Raw genomic sequence first — 17446 nt, 5'->3', positions numbered from 1 at the left:
GGCTCAAAATAACAGAAACTTATTCTCTCACAGTTCTGGAATCCAGAAGTCCGAGACTGAGGTGTCAGCAGGGCCGCACTCTCCAGAGCCTCCATGGAGACCCCCTCCTTGCCTTCTCCAGCTGCTGGTGGCCCCGGGAGACACTGGCCTGGGGGCTCCACTACTCCAACTGCTACCTCTGACTTCACCTGGACTTTTCCTCTCCACCTGTCTCCACTTGACATTGAATTTAGGGCCTGTTCTGGTTTGCTAATGCTGCTCTTATGCAAAACACCAGAAATGGATTGGCTTTTAATAGAGGGGGTTTATTTGGTTACAAAGTTAAAGTCTTAAGGCAATAAAGTGTCCCAGGTAAGGCATCAACAGCTGAGTACCTTCACTGGAGGATAGGCATTGGCATCTGGAAACCTCTGTTAGCTGGGAAGGCATGTGGTTGGCGTCTGCTTGCTTCCAGGTTGTGTTTCAAAATGGTGTTCTCAAAAATGTCAGTGTTAGCTTCCAATGGCCATCTTCAAAATGTGTCTCTCAGGTGCACCTTCTCTCCAAAATGTCACTCTCAGTTGCTCTACTCCTGTTTGTCAGCTCATTTTTATGGCTCCAGTGATTTAATTCACTGGAATGGGTGGGGTAATTTCCATGGAAATTATCAAATCAAAGTCATCTCCCAGTTGGGTACGTCATGTCTCTATGGAAACATCCAATCAAAAGGTTCCAACCCAATCAACACTAATACATTGGCCCCCACAAGATTGCATCAGAGATAATGGCATTTTGGGGGACATAATACATCCAAACCAGCACAGATTCCATGTTTGGTTAAATCCTCACATGGGGCTGTAGGCTTTGGGGTCTCACTTTCTGAAAGTCCAGAGTTTTCCAGACCATCAATTTCTGGTTTCTTTGTACCCAAGAGTTCAGTTCTAAGTTTATCTCTGTCCTGTAGCATTTTACTATAAGCTGCAAGGAGATGCCAGGTTACATCCTTTACACGTAGTCTGGAGATCTCAGCTAAGTATCCCGGCTTGTTGCTTTCAAATTTTGCATTTCATCTGACACTAGGACACAATTTTGCCAAATTCTCTGCCACTTTAAAACAAGGATTACCTTTCTTCCAGTTGGCAATGACACATTCATCATTTCTGTTTAAGTCCTCATCAGAAGTGTCTTTAGAGTCCATATTTCTACCAACAGTCTTTTCAAACCAGTCTAGGCCTTTTCCATCAAGCTCCTCACAATTGTTCCAGAGTCTTCCCCTTATCCATTTAAAAAGCTGTTCCAACATGTTTGGTATTTGCAAACTCAGCAGTACCCCACTTCTCTGGTACCAAAATCTTCATTGGAGAAAGGCCATTGGCATCTGGAAAACCTCTGTTAGCTGGGAAGGCACGTGGCTGTTGTCTGCTGATCCTGGGTTCTGTTCAAGCTCCTCTCTCAGCTCCTGTGCAGTCTTCAAAATGTTGTTCTTGGGGCATTTTGCCTCTCTTAGCTTCTCTGGAGCAAAGTGTCAGCAAAAGTGTGCTTTCAATGGCTGCCTCCAAAATGTCTCTCTCAGCTGCTCTGAGGTCCTTCTGTTTGTGGGCTCTTTTATAGGATTAAATCCAGTGATTAAATCAAGACCCACCCTGAATGGGAAGGGTCCATATCTCCATGGAAATAATCCAACCAAACATTTCACTCACAGTTTATGAGTCACATCTCCATGGAAACATTCAATCAATGGATTCCAACCTAATCAACAGTAATACATCTGCTTCCACATGGTTGCATTAAAGAACATTGCATTTTGGGGGACATAATACATCCAAACTGGCACAGGGCCCCTCTCAGAGCTCAGCTTTGCTCACTCCCATAGGAGTGGCCGCTGCCCCTGCATGCCTGCCCAGGTGTGCTGTGACTCAATGGCGTGACAGCAGTGAGGGCCTTTGAAATCCATACATTGTTACATCAACATACAGGTCACTATTATTGTCTAAGGGTGGAGTCATGGGCATGTTATTGGGTTGTTTTTATTCTTTTGAACTTCTTGAAATTGATGTATAATTCACGTAAATTAAAACATGCATGTTTAAAAATGTGGAAATTGAAGAATTTCCACATATTCATATACCATATAACTACCATTGAGATAAAGGAGTTGTACAATTCCATCATCCCAGTAGGTTTCTCAAGCCCTTTCCCAGCCAACCCCCATCCCATCCTCCCCAGATGCAGGCTCTAAGATGACCTCCATCACCATAGGTGACTTTTACCTGTTCTTGGTCTTCATTTCAGTGGGTTCAGACAGTACCTATTTGTATGCCTGGATTATTTATATTCAATACATTGTTTTTGAGATTCTTCTAAGTTATCGCATGTATCAATTGTTCATTTTTTTATATATATTACAGTGTATTAAGCTCAATTTGTCCATCTGCTCTCCTGCTGATGGATATTGGGTTGCCTATTTTGGGCTCTTGTGAATAAAGCTTCTGTGAACACCCCTGGACATATCTTTTGTGAACATGGGTACTCATTTATCTGGAGTTAATATGTAGCTAAAAGTGCTAGATCATGGGGTGGGCATATATTTAGCCTTAAGAGGTAAATGTCAGTTTTCCAACTTGGTAGAACCAAGTTAAACTCCCACCAGCAACATATTAGAGTTCTGGTTACTCTACATCCTTGTCAACATTTCCTGTTCTCACTCTTTGAATTTGTGCTATCCTAGTGGGCATGTAATGGGATTTCACTGGGGCATTAATTTGCATTTTCCTGATGAGTAAGGTTGTTGGGCACATTTGCATGTATTTATTAGCCATTTGATATCCACTTTTGGGAAATACCAGTACAAGTCTTTTACCCATTTAAATAAATGGGTTGTTTTCTTATTAATTAAATTTGGGAGTACAATATTTGCATATGAGGCCTTTCACAGAAACTGTATTGTGAATATCTTCCTTAAGTCTATGAATTGCAATTTCTTTTTCCATTTTTCCTTATTTCCATTTTGTACATATTTTCTTCTTTCTTTAAAATATTTATATGAGACTTTAAATTTCTTGTCTGCAAGCTCTGATAGCTGGAGCATCTCTAGGCCTGCTTCTATTATTTCTTTTTCCTTTTGATTACTGTTTACTTTCGCCTGCATATTTTTGTAAGTTGCCATTTTGGATTGCATTGCAGACTTCATGTCTAAAAGAATTGTGGAGACTAAGGTTCATGACATTTTCCCTCAGAAAGGCTTGAACCTTTCTTCTGTCCGTCATTTCCTCTGATACTGTGGGAGGCTGATCCCCTGTCTCTAATCATGAGCTGGCTGGATCAGCACGTGCTGTGGCTTTCGTTAGAATTAGTCTCCCTCTGGTTTCCAGCATCTTGGGCGAGACCTGTCACTGTTGCCAGCCCCTCCCTCTGGCAGGACTTTGCCTTCTGAGCACCACCAGCATGTGGAGAGCTTCCTCCACTCCCACCTTCCGGCCCCCACATCACTCCAACTGTCAGCAAATGCCCTTTGGTAACACTGGGGATGCATTTGGGGCTCCTCTAGCGTTCAGTCTGCTCTGCTGGTGGCTGAAGCCATGAAAACCCCCAGAGGTTTCTCCTCCAGGAATGAAAATATCCATCCCACTCAGCTCCCTGAGACTGGGTTTTCTTCTCTGGGATTTTAGTTCATCCAGCCCTCTGTTTCTGAGGGTCTCCAAAGTCTTTAAAATATGACTTTTGCAAATTTGGGGGGTTGCAGTGGGAGTGATGCCTGGCCGCTTTCAACTACATTTGTCCTGGTAACAGAAATTCCAGGTGTATTTCAAACTCCAAATTTGTCTTCCTGACAGACAGGATGGAAGGGAGGAAATCTCACAGATCCTGATACTTCCTATAAAATGGAAGCAGACATTAAGTGTTTTAGCTTCTTTTAATTGGTTTTATTTGTATTTTTTGTGCCTACAAGAACATTTCATTTTTTGTTCAGGAAAACGTCTGTTGAATCACCAAGATGTTTTGACTCTTTCAGATCTTTGTGGCTTAGTCATGTGGCTAACAACATGGTTTTTGGAGTGGAGCAGTCTCATTTCAAATCCCAGGTTTATATCTCATAGCCAAGGCCATGGGTGGTTATGAAGCTCCCAATGCCCCTGTAACAGGAGGATTTTGACAATTCCTACTGCCCAAAGTTCACGTGAGCAGCAGGTGGTAATATGTGTGTGGAGGCTTTAGCACCATGCCCGGCACATACCAAGCTCTGTAACCACTTCCCTAGAGCTCTTCTTACCCAAGGCTTCATCATGGCTCTGTCTCCACAGTGCAGAAGTGGAGCATTTGGTAACAGGTGTTTTCTGAGGGTGGGGTCTCCCAGGGCAGAGTGTGCGACCCTGGGGGTTGAGCCCACCCACAGAGAATGGGGTGGTGGGGTTGAGGAATGGGCTTCCCAGGGTACCTGACTATCAGTTTTCCATGCAATGGATTGGCTTAACAACAGGAATTTATTGGCTCAAGTTTTCAGAGGCTACAAGGCTTGCTTGTACCTGGGGTCAGTATCTTCTGGCTGGTTGGCAACCTTTAGGGTTCCTTGGCTTTTCCTTGCATGGCAATACGCATGGCAGCATCTTTTCCTTTTTCTTTTGGGTTGTGTTGACTTCCAGCTTCTGGCTGCTTCCTGTGGCTTCTCCTTCCACGTCCGATTTCCTTTGCTTATAAGGATTTCATCCATTTTGGATTAAAGCCCACCCTCATTCAGTTTGGGCACCCCTTAATAACATCTTCCAAGGTCCTATTTACGGATGTGTTCACACCTGCAGGACCAGTCAGTGGGACCTGAACATGCCTTTTGCGGGGGACATGATTCAGTCCCCAACAGTCTGCCTTCTGGACTCCCAAAAGACATGTTCTTCCTACATGCAAAATGCACTAATTCCATCACAACATCCCCAAAGTCTTAAGCCATTTTAGAACAAGGCTAAGCACAAGGTCTGATCAGAGTCAATTATGAGTGTGCTCTGTCCTGGGGGACAATTCTCCTCTTCTTGTGGACCTGTGAAACCTAGAGAACAGGTTATCTGCTTCTAATATACAATGGAGGGACAAATACAGGATAAACATTCCCATTCCCACAGGGAGAATTTGGAAGGGAAATGGGGGCCCTGGGTCCCAAACAAGTCTGAAACCCAGGAAGGCAAACTCCATTAGACCTCAAGGACTGAGAGTCATCTTTGGCTAAATTCTTTGACTTCTGGATCCGATGGAGTGGCAGCCCCACCCCTCCCGGTGCCGCAGCCATGCTCTCCCAGAACACTGGGGTGAAAGCTCCACCCTCCCCAGACACTGGGGTGGTGGCACTCTCCCTGAACAATGGAGCACAAAGACCGTCCTCACAAAATGCAGGGTAAACCCTCCCTGTCCACACATGTGGGGTTGGGGGGCTGCTTTCTTAGCCTGAGATCTCTGAGTTCCAGACCTCAGCTTCCGTGGTTCTGCCCTTGAAGTTCTTCTTTCTTTAGTTCATCCCTTCTCTGTCCCTTTCAGGCATTGCTTCTGTTCAAATTTTCCAAAAACCTTATTGGCTTTGGTTGCAGTTCCTATGGGTCCAAATCATCAGAAAAATCTTTCCATGGAGCCTTTCATGGATAACTGCATCTCCAATCCTGACTTCCCCTGAAATGGATTACTGGATCCATGTTCACTTAAACCCTCACATGGAGCCCTGTCCTCTGGGAACTTGCTTTCCAGAGGGAGGTCCCTGACAGTCACTTCTGCTAGTCTCAGAACTCACTGTCTGGATAGGCTGAGAGTTTTCCAAATCATTAGTTGCTGGTTTCCTTGTGCTTAACAGTTCACCCTTAGTTTATCCCTTTCTCTCTTATTTCACTATAAGCTGCAAGGAGAAGCCAGGCTTCACCTTCCACACTAGATATCCAAGTGCATCGCTCCCATCTGACACCAGAACTCAATTGTGCTGAGTTCTCTGCTGCTTTCGAACAAGATCGCCTTTCCTCCAGTCTCCGACGACGCATCCATCGTTACTGTCTGTGCTGCTTTGAAACTGTTACGGACCCCAGAAAAGCCGTTATTGTTTAATCCTATCTTGTTGGTTGGAAACTTTTGATTGGGTTGTTTCCATGAAGATGTGACCCTTGATGGGTGGGTCTTAATTAGATCACTGGAGTCCTTTAAGAGAGCTCATGGACAGAAGGAGTCAGAGAAGCTGGGAGAAACTGAAGAGAAGCTAAAATATGTAATCCAAGGTTGGCCCCAGGAGAAGCTAAGAGCTGACACAGCCCCAGATACTTGGACATGCAGACAGAAGGACATTTGGAGATGCTAAGCTAAGTGATGAAACTCAGAGTTTGCTCCAGAGAAGCTAAGAGAGGACCCCCAGATGCTTAGAGAGAAAAGCTCTGGGAGAAAGAAGGAAGGACTCACAGGAGCCAAGAAAGGGGGGCTGAAACACACCCGGGACCAGCAGACACCAGCCACGTGCCTTCTCAGCTGACAGAGGTGCTCCGGATGCCATCAGCCTTTCTTCAGTGAAGGTGCCTTAGTTTGGACACTTCTGTGGCCTTAAAGCCAATACATTTCTGGTGTTTTGCATAATGGTAGCTCTAGCAAACCAGAACGCCTTCTAAGGAAGTACCTGTAACATCCATATTTCTACACACTTTCTCTTCAAAGCAATCTGGGCCTTTTCTATCAAGCTCCTCAATTCTTCCAGCCTCGAGCCATCACCCAATTCCAAAGCTGTTCCCACATTTTTGGGTATTTATCGTAGTAGCATCCTAACTTTCCAGTACCAAAAGCTACATTAGTTTCCTGGTTGCTAAAATAAATACCACACAGCGGGTTAGTCACCAGAGGTGAGGGGAGGGGAGGTGGGGAGTCGTTGCTTGGTGGGTGATTTATGCCATACAACGGCTTGGCTTAACAACAGGAATTTGTTGGCTCATATTTTCAGAGGCCACAAAGCTTGCTTCCTCCTGGGTCTGTATCTTGTGACTAGCAGGCAGTCTTTGGCGTTTCTCGGCTTATCTGTCACAGGGCCAGGCACACGGCAGCATCTTCTTTCTCTTTTGGGTTGTGTTGACTTCCAGCTTCTGGCTGCTGGCCGTGGCTTCTCCTTAGGGGCCCAATTTTCTTTGCTTATAGGACTTCAGGCATTTTGGGTTAAGGCCCACCCTCATTCAGTTTGGGCACAGCTTAGCTCATAGCGTATTCCCAGGTTCTATTTACAAACAGTCTCCCACCCCCAAGACCGGGGTTGGGGCCTGAACGTGCCTTTTGTGGGGATATGAGTTGATCCCCAGCAATGACCCTCTGCCCTCCCCTTACCTGATCCTCTGCCCTCCCTTTACCTGACCACCTGCTGTCCGTTTGTCTGACTCCCTGTCCTCCTGTCTGTCCCTCAGCTGACACCTCTGGATTTATGGGGACTTGGCAGCAGAGCACAGAGCCAAGGCCTGGTGAGCACTGGACTTGCATGAAGCCACGCACACTCAGTGGCCAGCTGCTGCCGCCTCCCAGCCCTCAGGGTGGGCCTGGAGGTCTGCAGAAGGTGGTCCTGGAAGGAGGCTAAGTCCAGCTGTCCAGCTGATCATCCACGTCATGCTCTCAGTGGCCGGCCCTGTGGAGTGGCCTCCGTGGACTCACAGGCCCTGGCCAATGGGGTGGTCGGGATTCAGGACTTGGAGAGGACCGGTCAGACATCTGGAGGCCAGGAGGGTCAGCAAGGCCCAAAGTGAGCTCTGATGAGCAAGAATGTCTGACCCTGGCCGCGCTGCCTGCCCTGCCCCGCCTCGCAGGCTGTGTCCCTGTCCTCTTCCTGACTGCAGGGCATCAGTCTTGCCGTCCCAGCCTCCTCTCCCAGGCTGTTCCCCTCTTCCCCTCCCTCTGAGTATCCAAAGTCCCTGCAGCACAACTGCCACCAGCTCCCCTCTCTGGGGTTCAGGAAACTTCAGGAAGTTTTGCCAAATGCCTTACAACTTTATCTGTGTGGTTTGAACAAATTCGTTTGCCATCTGGTGGGGAGAATTCACTCTGGGGTCCCAGGAGAGATTTGTGGGCCACACCTGAAGCAGGTGTGGGGCGATGCAGGCGGCGAGGGTCTACTGTGTTTGGGGTCCGTCTCTGTCTCCTGAGAGCCCCTGAGCCCCTGCCTCTGACTTGCACACTGCGCCACCACGTCTCCGTGCCGGCTGACGACCCAGGTGTTTCTCTCTGTTTCATCCGGTGCATCCAGAGCCAGCGTCCCTGTGCACCGCTCAGAAGGGCCTGCACTCCACAGCTGCCGTCTCGACATTCTTCATGATCCTCCTCAAGGGCTCAGCATTTCCACTGGCACTGAGCCCCGCAATGTAGCTGCAAGTGTAGCTAGTCCTGGGTATGTTTTGTTACACTGAAATTATTCTATTTACAATGGTATCCCATGTTCATTGTAGAATATTTAGAAAGTACAGATAAGGCATTGGAAGAAAATGAAAAATCATCTACCATTCCGTGTCCCAGAAATGAACCTTTCTGATGTTATGGTTTATGGCCACTGAGCACCCTCCTTTGCACAGATGCCAGGTGAGAGTGTCCTTTACAGAAGGCATTGCAGCGAGCTTTCGGTTGGTTTGCTGTGTTTTCACTTAGTCAATTGTTCGTATTGGCTTGTCTACCCTTAACTCATTTATGCCATCGTTTTTAATGACAGCCTTGTGTTCCCTGTGTGCATGCTCCTCGATTTATTTAATCTGCTCTCTTTGAATACGTGGCTGATTTCCAGAAGATGGACATCCTCCCAGGGAGAGGAGTGTGAGTCCTCTCTGGCAGCCACAGGACCCGTTCCCGGAGGAAAATTAGGACTTTGAATTAAATTGCTGCGCCTGTCTATTCACGACACACATGAGCTTGGAGCCATCCCGGTCTTGTCAGACCTTCCAGGTGAGCACAGACCTGCGCCGTCCTGCAGCCACAGAGCTGGGGCCTGGCTGAGGACAGCTCACCAGCTTGCAGGAAGCCCACGGCCCTTCCCGCCTGCCTGGGGGTGTCTGGGGAGGGGCTTCCCCCTGCGTTGCAGATGAGGCCTCTGATACACCGGAAGGCGTGTGAGTGCTCCTTGGCTTCCTTCCAGAACATCGGCACAGCTGGGTCACGTCCCCGCCTGTGAGCAGACCCAGGGTGGCTCCAGCAGAGTGTCCAGGGATGGCAGTGTCCCCTCCGCGGCTGTGGCCCCTTCTCCTGGCCTGCTGGACCCTCTGTCTGGGTGAGTGTGTGCTGCAGCCCGCAGCATCCCCATCACCTCATTGCTCGGCGCACTTTTTAAAAAAATAACGTTTCATTTCATTAAAGCAACTGATGCCGCCAAAATGAAAACAATGGTAGGGAAACTTGATATAAAGGTGGGGATTTGCATCGAAGTCAGGCTTAACTTCTTGATCCTCAAAAATTCTGGAAGAAGGTTTCTGCATCTGTGCCCCTTTGCCGTGTCCTTGCTCTGAAGGCCTGGCCGGGGAGGAGTTCCTGCGTGCCCACGGGGGCAGAAACAACTGTGAGGGCCTGGTCCAGGTCGGGCACCGCGGGCAGCAGGGGCTCGTGTGCGGGGACCGCTGGAGCCTGGCAGAAGCTTCCGTGATCTGCAGACATCTCGACTGCGGCACTGCCATGGGATCCCCCACCTACGTGCTGAGACCCCAGGAGATGGAGTCGCCCTGGATGCAGGGGCCCAGCTGCCAGGGCACAGAGGCCTCACTGTGGGAATGCTCACTGGGGGCCTGGGGGCCGCTGAACGACTGCGAGTGCAGGTGTGTGGCGGTGATTGTCTGCTCAGGTAGGTCAGCTGGGGACCCCGCAGCCACGTCCCTGCCAGGGCCTGTGTCCGTGATGCCAGCTGTGCTGAGGGAGCCCCCGGGGAAGAGGGAGGGCTCGGGCCCAGGGGAGACCAGGGCTCAGTTGGGGTGCACGTCTTGCCCAGGTCCCTTTGAGTGCCTGTCCCTTTCAGGGCCTTGGCGTTTCCATCTGTACGCAGGAGCAGGAGAGCTTTTCTCCTCATCCTGCTGGAATGTGCCCCTCATCTGTGTTCTCAGCCCAGACCCCATCTCATTTCCTTTAATGTTGGCACCTGGATTTCTCAGCTCAGCCCCCAAAGCTGTGCTTTCACTTGTCACCACCACTCCCCCATCCTCAGGGCCCCTGCAGGGCACTTGCCCGGGGTCCCCAGCACACCCCAGCTGTGTAAAACCAGGGTAAGTCACTGGGAGCTGCCCATCTAGCTCGGGCATGGCAGGTGACTCTGAGCAGGTCAGGAACCCAGCAGGAGGGAATCTGCACACTCGTGCCAAGTGCCGAGCAGGTGCTGAGCCCAGCACTCACACAGGTGCAGCCGGGAGGCACGGGGGGGCTCAGGTGCAGCCGGAGAGGCATGGAGGGCTCTGTCTCTCTTGTGCCCCCAGGTGGGATCATCTGAGGAGTCCAGCTGAGAGGTGGAGGCAGCCCCTGTGCTGGGACCCCCGAGCTGGTAAATCTGGATGACAACAACGTAATGTGTGAATTGTATAAGGAGGAGGCGAATGTTTTCTGCAAACAGCTCTCATGTGGCCCAGCTGTGAAGTGGTCCGGATCCCACCTCAGAGGGGGCCTGGGGGTCGAGGGGCAGAAGGCTGTGACCTGCCAGGCGACAGATTCCAGCATCTTAAGCTGCAGGTTCAACCTGAACTTCCTGGGACAGTGTGACCTCTCGTTGCACACCGAGGTGGTGTGCTCAGGTGGGGATGCTGCAGCCTGGCCTGTTCCCAAGGCTTGATTTTCTTGTATGAGATTTAGGGGTAACGTCACTGTGCCACTGCCATGGGCTTGAATGGGACCCTCTCTGCCCAGTAAATGGTGATTTCTATGGTTCGCCATCGTGCATGGCCCAGGAGGGCCTGTGGAGCTGTCCCCCGTGTTGCAGCACTTGCAACCTCCCCATCCTGCCCCAGAGGCTCCCATCCAGCCTGAGCCTTCATCATCGTGGTCCCTCCTTCAGGGAAGGTGGAGCTGGTGGCCCCAGGAAGAGAGTCCCAGGATTAAAGGGTGGCCCAGGACCCCAGGGAGCACAGGGCTGAGGCTGGGGCTGTCCTCATCTACCCTGGAGGGTGGGGTCGAGGTTGACCCGCGTCTCCTGGGGTTGAGGGGGACCCAGGGCGGGGGGGTGGGGAGCTCACTGCCTTCCAATGAGTGTTTGCTGTTGAACCTCAGGCACCTGGCCTGGGTGGGAGCCAGGACCCAAGCGAGATGCCGAGGAGATGGGAGGGTCCTCCCAGCCTGCAGACCCCCAGGTGCCTGGCTCTGGGACCTCCGGGCTGGGCCAGGCCAGGTGGCACCTTGTCGTCTGCAGCCTGTGTCCCTGAGGGACACAAGGGCAGGGCTGGGGTCAGGCTGTTTCACCCGGAGCCCTGCACAGAGCCTGCCCTGGCCAGGGGGGCCTGAGACGTCTGCCCCTGGGGGCCGCTCAGCGCAGCCTTCTCTGCCCCAGAGCACACGGAGGCCCGGCTGGTGGGCGGAGAGCACCCCTGCGCAGGGCGCCTGGAGGTGAGGCGTGGGCTGACCTGGGGCACCGTCTGTGATGCCGACCTGGACCTGGCCATGGCCCACGTCGTCTGCCGGGAGCTACAGTGCGGCTCGGCTGTCTCCATGCCCGGGGGCGCCCACTTCGGCCGTGGCTCTGGGCTCGTGTGGACAGAGGCCTTCCGGTGTGTGGGCAACGAGTCCCTGCTGTTCAACTGCCCCCGGGGGCCTGGGCACCAGGAGCCGTGTGGACACAGCCGGGATGCCGGGCTCAGGTGCTCGGGGGACAGTAAGTCTCCTGGATATGGTCTCCCCAGGGTGGATTTGGTCTATGTGGGGTGGGGTCTCCAGGCACAGGAGGACCCGAGGTTGGCTCTGCTCTATGAGGATGCCAGACAGCCTGGTGGGGAGAGCTCAGGTTCTCATGTCCACTGTCATCATTGTCCATCCTTGAGCCAGGGGTAGATGCCCCTTTGGCTACATGCTGCCTAGTGCACAGGCGGATACACTAGTGGACAGCCTGTCCCTTCTCCTATTTCTTCCTTTCTCACTTGTGCCTCATCCCCTCACGGCTGAGGGCACGAGGCCACCTCCTGCTGTGCTGGCCAGTGCTGTGGGGCTGTTCAGCATCTGGCCTGGGCAGGCATGTGCAGAGAATCCTGGGGCTTGTCTAGTGATGAGATGGAGACCCCAGTGCCCTCCAGGTCAGGGCTTCTGAGAGCCCTGGACTCCAGGCAGTGTGTGGAGGTCACCCCCACACCCTGGGGCTCACGACTGTGCTCTTTCGGGCTGTCCCCCCTCCCCTGTCAGGGGTATGGGCTTTGTACCTGGGCTCCCATTAGAGATCATATACTGAGTCCCCTCCCGTCCCCCAGAGTTCCGGCTGGTCAACGGCAGCAGCGGCTGTGCAGGGCGGGTGGAGCTCCAGGTGCAGGGGACCTGGGCACCCCTCTGTGCCGCTCACTGGGACCTCGCAGACACCACCGTCCTCTGCCACCAACTCAGCTGTGGCAATGCGGTGGCCACACCCGGGGGAGGCCACTTTGGGGGAGGTGACGGTCCCATCTGGCCCGACGTGTTTCACTGTGTGGGGACGGAGCCCCATTTGTGGAGCTGCACACCCAGCACCCTGGGGGCCCCCGCCTGTGCCCCAGGAAATGCAGCCTCTGCCGTCTGCTCAGGTGGGAGCGGGGCAGGGGGAGGGGAGGGCTCTGGGTGGGCCTGGGAGGCTCGGGGTGGGCAAGGGGAGGCCATAGGTGGTCATTCAGGGATGGACAGAGGGTGGGTCACCCAAGAGGGAAACATGGGTTAAGGTGGAGGGTGGGTCAGTGTTGGGAATGGGAGGTGGGTGAGGGGCGGGAGGAGGTGGAGGGGTGCAGAATGAGGAGAAGAAAGGACAGGAAGACAGGATGGACATGGAGGAGGTAGAGAGGGAAGGAGGGACGGTGGAGGGAGGAGTGGACGGGCCTAATGTGGGGTCTGGGATGGTTCCTGGGGTCCCTTCCTCACCCTGACCCCACCCCTGCATCTCCTACCCCGCCCCCAGGTCTCCCTGACGCCCTGCGGCTGAGGGAGGGACAGAGCCGCTGTGATGGGCGCGTGGAGATCTCCCTGGACGGGCTGTGGGGCCGCGTCCTGGAGGAGGCCTGGGACCTGCGGGGCGCGGAGGTCGCGTGCCGGCAGCTCCAGTGCGGAGGGGCCGAGCGGGCCTACGACGCCCCTGCCCCCGGCCGCGAGGCCGTCCCTGTGGGGCTGAGCCGTGTGCGCTGTGTGGGCAACGAGAGCCGCCTGGCCGAGTGCGACGTGTCCGCGTCGCGGCTGGTGCCCGCGGGGTCCTTGCGGGATGCGGGCGTCGTCTGCTCAGGTGAGTGCGGCCCTTTCCCCCTCTGATCTCCCCACCTCCCCGCCCGTGGGCCCCGTGGCCGCCCTGACTCGCGCTCTCCGCAGGGAGCCTCCGCGTGCGGCTGGCGGCCGGGCCGGGCCGCTGCGCGGGGCGCGTGGAGGTGCTCCGCGGCGGCGCGTGGGGCACGGTGTGTGACGACGGCTGGGACCTGCGGGACGCCCACGTGGTCTGCAGGCAGCTGGGCTGTGGCCGGGCCGTGGGCGCCCCGGGGTCTGCCCACTTCGGGGCGGGGTCCGGGCAAATCTGGCTGGACGAGCTGCGCTGCGGGGGCCATGAGTCTGCGCTGTGGCAGTGCCGGTCGGGAGGCTGGGGTCGGCACGACTGCAGGCACAAGGAGGACGCCGGCGCCATCTGTTCAGGTGAGCACATCCCGCCCACCTGCTGTCCCCACCCGCACTGAAGGTTGGGCCTGGCTGACCCCTTTCCTCTGTTTGTAGAGTTGCTGGACCTGAGGCTGCAGAACCGCAGCCAGCCCTGCGCTGGGCGGCTGGAAGTTTTTTACAATGGCACCTGGGGGGGCGTCTGCCAGACGCTGAGTGCCGTTTCCCTGGGGGTCCTGTGTGCGCAGCTGGGCTGTGGACCCTATGGGCAGCTGCTGGCTGGGGCTGGGACCGGGCCGCCCCCTGGGGCCCTCTGGGTGGCCTCTGTTCAGTGCCGAGACAGGTATGACAACTCCCTGTGGCAGTGCCCCTCGGACCCCTGGGATCAGCAATCCTGCTCCCACCCAGAGGAAGCCTGGGTGGCCTGTACAGGTGAGCAGGGCTGGAGGAGGGGGCCTGTGTGAGTGTGTGGGCTGTCTGAGGCCACGGTGGCGGGCAGTGCTGGGCCACCCTGTGTCCACTGCTTGGGATGCAGCTCAGGACCTTTTCCCTGTGTGGCTGAAAATTCCCTCTTCCCACCAGATTTGGGTGGGTGACCCTGCAGAGAGGAGGGTCCCACACCCTGAGGCTCAGAGCTGGGCATGGATCATCTGCAGTCCGATTAGACCACCTGATTCCACCACAGAAGGAAAGCTGCCCACTGGGTAGCTTGGGCATCCCCTGAGGGCATTCCCTGGGGAAGTGCTCCCCACGAGAGCACCCACAACGCTCTGTAGAACCCTCAGCCTCTCACTGACTCAAAGTAGAGCATTCACTTTCTGTTGTAAATGGACATTCTGTTTTTTTTCCCCTCCTTCATTTTTGATAGACAATTTTGCCAGATATAAAATTCTTGGTCGACAGTTGCTTTCTCTACAGACTTTAAATATGCCACCCCACTGTTTTCAGGCTTCCATGTTTTTATTTTTTTTTTAAATGAGAAATCTGCTCTTAATCCTGTTGGGCAGCCCTTGAGTGTGATAAGCCACTTCTCTCTTGCTGCTTTGAAAATCCTCTTTGTCATTGAATTTGGACAATTTTTCTATGAGTGGCTTGGTGTATATCTCTTAGTCTATCCTGTTTGGAGTCCACTGAGCTTCCAGGATGTGTATACATATGTCTTTTATCAGATTTGGGAATTTCTTGGCCATTATGTCTTCAAATACTTTTTATGTCCCTTTTTCTCCCATTTGTCCTTCTGGACCTCCAAAGAACTGGATGTTGGTATGCTTGATGGTGTCCCACAGGTTCCACAGGCTCTGCTCATTTTTCTTCATTATTTTTTCATTTGGCTCCTCACACTGGATAATTTCTATTTTCTTATCTTCAAGTTCACTGATCCTTTCTGTTGCCTTTACAAATCTGCTGTTGAATCCATTGAATGAGTTTTTCATTTCCATTGCTGTATTTTGCAGCTCAAAAATTTTGGTTGTTATATAATTTCCATTTCCTTATTTTGTTCTGACATTTTCTTTATTTTTCTCTACTTCTTGTATATGGATTTCTTTAGTTCATAGAACATATTTAAGACAGTCAGTTTACAGTCTTTGACTAATAGTTCCAATATATGAGCTTCCTCAGGGATGGTTTCTGGCAAATTCCTTTTTTTCTGTGAATAAGCCATATTTTCCTGTTTCTTTGCGTATTTTGTAGGAGATTCTGTTTTGCTGTTGTTTTGCTTGCTTTTTGTTTGTTGGAGGGGAAGGAATAGATAGAAAAGGAAAAACTAAAAAAAATTTTCCGAATTTTGAAGTTGCTGAGCCAGGATATACACAGATGTGTTTTACGTTTCCAACAGAAAATGAGGGAGCAGCTACTCAGGGCACAGAGGCACCCCTCAACTGTTCGGCCACTCAGCCCTGCCCAGGTGAGTCCCGACCCTTCTCCGTCCCTGGGTTCCACCTGCCCCACAGTGTCTGACTCTGCCCATTTTCCAGAGGAGGGGCGGCTGCGCTTGCGCGGGGGTGAGGACGGCTGCTCCGGACGCGTGGAGCTCTGGCACGCCGGCTCCTGGGGCACCGTGTGTGACGATTCCTGGGACCTGGCCGACGCGGACGTCGTGTGCCGCCAGCTGGGCTGTGGCCCGGCCCTGAGCGCCCTGGGGGAGGCCGCCTTCGGCCCGGGCTCGGGGCCCGTGTGGCTGGACGAGGTGGGGTGCCGGGGCAGCGAGGCGTCCCTCTGGAGCTGCCCTGCGGAGCCCTGGGGACAGGGAGACTGTGCGCACAAGGAGGACGCGGGCGTGCGCTGCGCGGGTGAGTGGGCGGTCTGCCCGGAGGCTGCGGGAGGGGCCCAGGATGTGTCCTTGGAGTATTCCTGGGTTGCTGCTCTAGTCAGGTTCCGGAACACAGGTCTGCGGGAGCCAGTGGGGCTGCCACCCCTGCTGGGTGCTCACGGCACAGGGCGCCTCCAGGGGTCTGAGGGGGTCTGGGGATGCTCTGGAGGGCAGTGGGCTGTGGGCTGAGGGTCTGTGCTGCCCCAGCCCACCCTGAGGTCCTCCTATCCCCCCTCCCCAGGTGACAGGTGGACCACCTCCCTGCCCCAGGCACTGGGTAGGTGATGTCTTAGAAAGCCCAGCTTCCTGCTGTCCAGGAGGGTCCCAGGGGCCCTCGGAAGACCAGGCCACGGCCAGGCCCCCCTCAGACCAGCCGGATTGAGGATGGAGGGCCTGGTGATGGCCCAGCCCTGGCTCTGATGGAAACCCGTCTCCTATCCTGGCTCAGCCTGCGCTGAGAATCCAAGGAGGGGCCGTGGGAACCAACGTGCACCCGGAACGTCTCCAGGGGTCTTTCCCCCTGGAGACTGGAGTGTTGGTCCAGTAATATTGTGTCCTCTTGGCACTGTGGGGCTGTCTCCAAGCAGCCAAGATCAGTGGGCAGTCAGGACCCCAGGAGCTGCCCTCCTGGGCACCCCTCCTGCATTCTCCCCCCTGAGCCCTCCCACCCAGGCCCCCCATCTGCACCCTGACCTTTGCCCCTCCACCTGAGCCCTTCCTCCTAGGCCCTCCCACCTGGGTCTCCCACCTGGGCCTCCCACCTGGGCCCTCCAACATGTACCCTCTCATGTGGGCCCTCCCTTCTGGGCCCCGCATCTGCACCCTCACCTCGGCCCTTCCACCTGAGCCCTTCCTCCTGGGCCCTCCTACCTGGGCCACCCATGTGGGTCTCCCACCTGGGCCCTCTCAGCCCTGTGACTTCAGTCCTGCCTCTCCTGAGGATGCACAGCCAGTAGTGTCAGCACAAAGGCCCCCCTCGCCTCTGGGTGCTCCCCCCCCAGCTTAAGTTATTCAGTCACAATACCCCAGGCCCACTGGGAAGGCCCCGCCTCTCACTGTCCCCCTCACAGGCACTGCCCCGGCCCCCCCACCCATCCCTGAGGCTGGGACCCTTCCTGTGACCATCTGCTTCATCCTTGGGACCCTCCTGGGTGTCGTCTTGTTGGTCCTGGGGGCTCAGTGGTGTCGCTGCCGAGAGACCTGCAGGGGTAGGTGAACGTGCACTGGGGCGGGTGGTAGGTGAGTGTGCCGGGTGGGTGGGTGTGTGCTGGGTAGGTGGGCAAGCACAGAGTCAGGTGAACACAGGGCCCCATGGTGGGGAGGCCGGGGGAGGGGTGGGCTTCACTGAGACCCTGGACCCTCTCAGGGCCCCTGTCCCAGTCACTGTCCCACGTGGTGCCTTCTCAGTGACCCTTCGTG

General features: G+C 54.1%; 1 protein-coding gene across 1 annotated transcript in view; it reads left to right on the top strand.

Moving 5' to 3' along the window:
• Window positions 1-17446, top strand: part of LOC119530962 (antigen WC1.1-like) — a 74507-nt gene that overhangs the window by 10537 nt on the left and 46524 nt on the right. Inside the window, 15 exon segments of the mRNA XM_037831614.1 lie at window positions 34-181; window positions 7583-7665; window positions 8866-8892; window positions 9083-9214; window positions 9452-9778; window positions 10401-10712; window positions 11462-11782; window positions 12369-12674; window positions 13040-13357; window positions 13441-13755; window positions 13834-14148; window positions 15554-15622; window positions 15693-16007; window positions 16269-16304; window positions 17098-17235. Coding sequence (XP_037687542.1) covers window positions 34-181; window positions 7583-7665; window positions 8866-8892; window positions 9083-9214; window positions 9452-9778; window positions 10401-10712; window positions 11462-11782; window positions 12369-12674; window positions 13040-13357; window positions 13441-13755; window positions 13834-14148; window positions 15554-15622; window positions 15693-16007; window positions 16269-16304; window positions 17098-17235 — 3162 coding nt within the window.

The sequence above is a fragment of the Choloepus didactylus genome, chromosome 4 (genome assembly GCF_015220235.1).
Source record: "Choloepus didactylus isolate mChoDid1 chromosome 4, mChoDid1.pri, whole genome shotgun sequence".
In the NCBI taxonomy this organism is placed as follows: domain Eukaryota; kingdom Metazoa; phylum Chordata; class Mammalia; order Pilosa; family Megalonychidae; genus Choloepus; species Choloepus didactylus.
The sequence above is the reverse complement of the archived record's forward strand: the minus strand, read 5'-3'. Positions and strand labels throughout refer to the sequence as shown.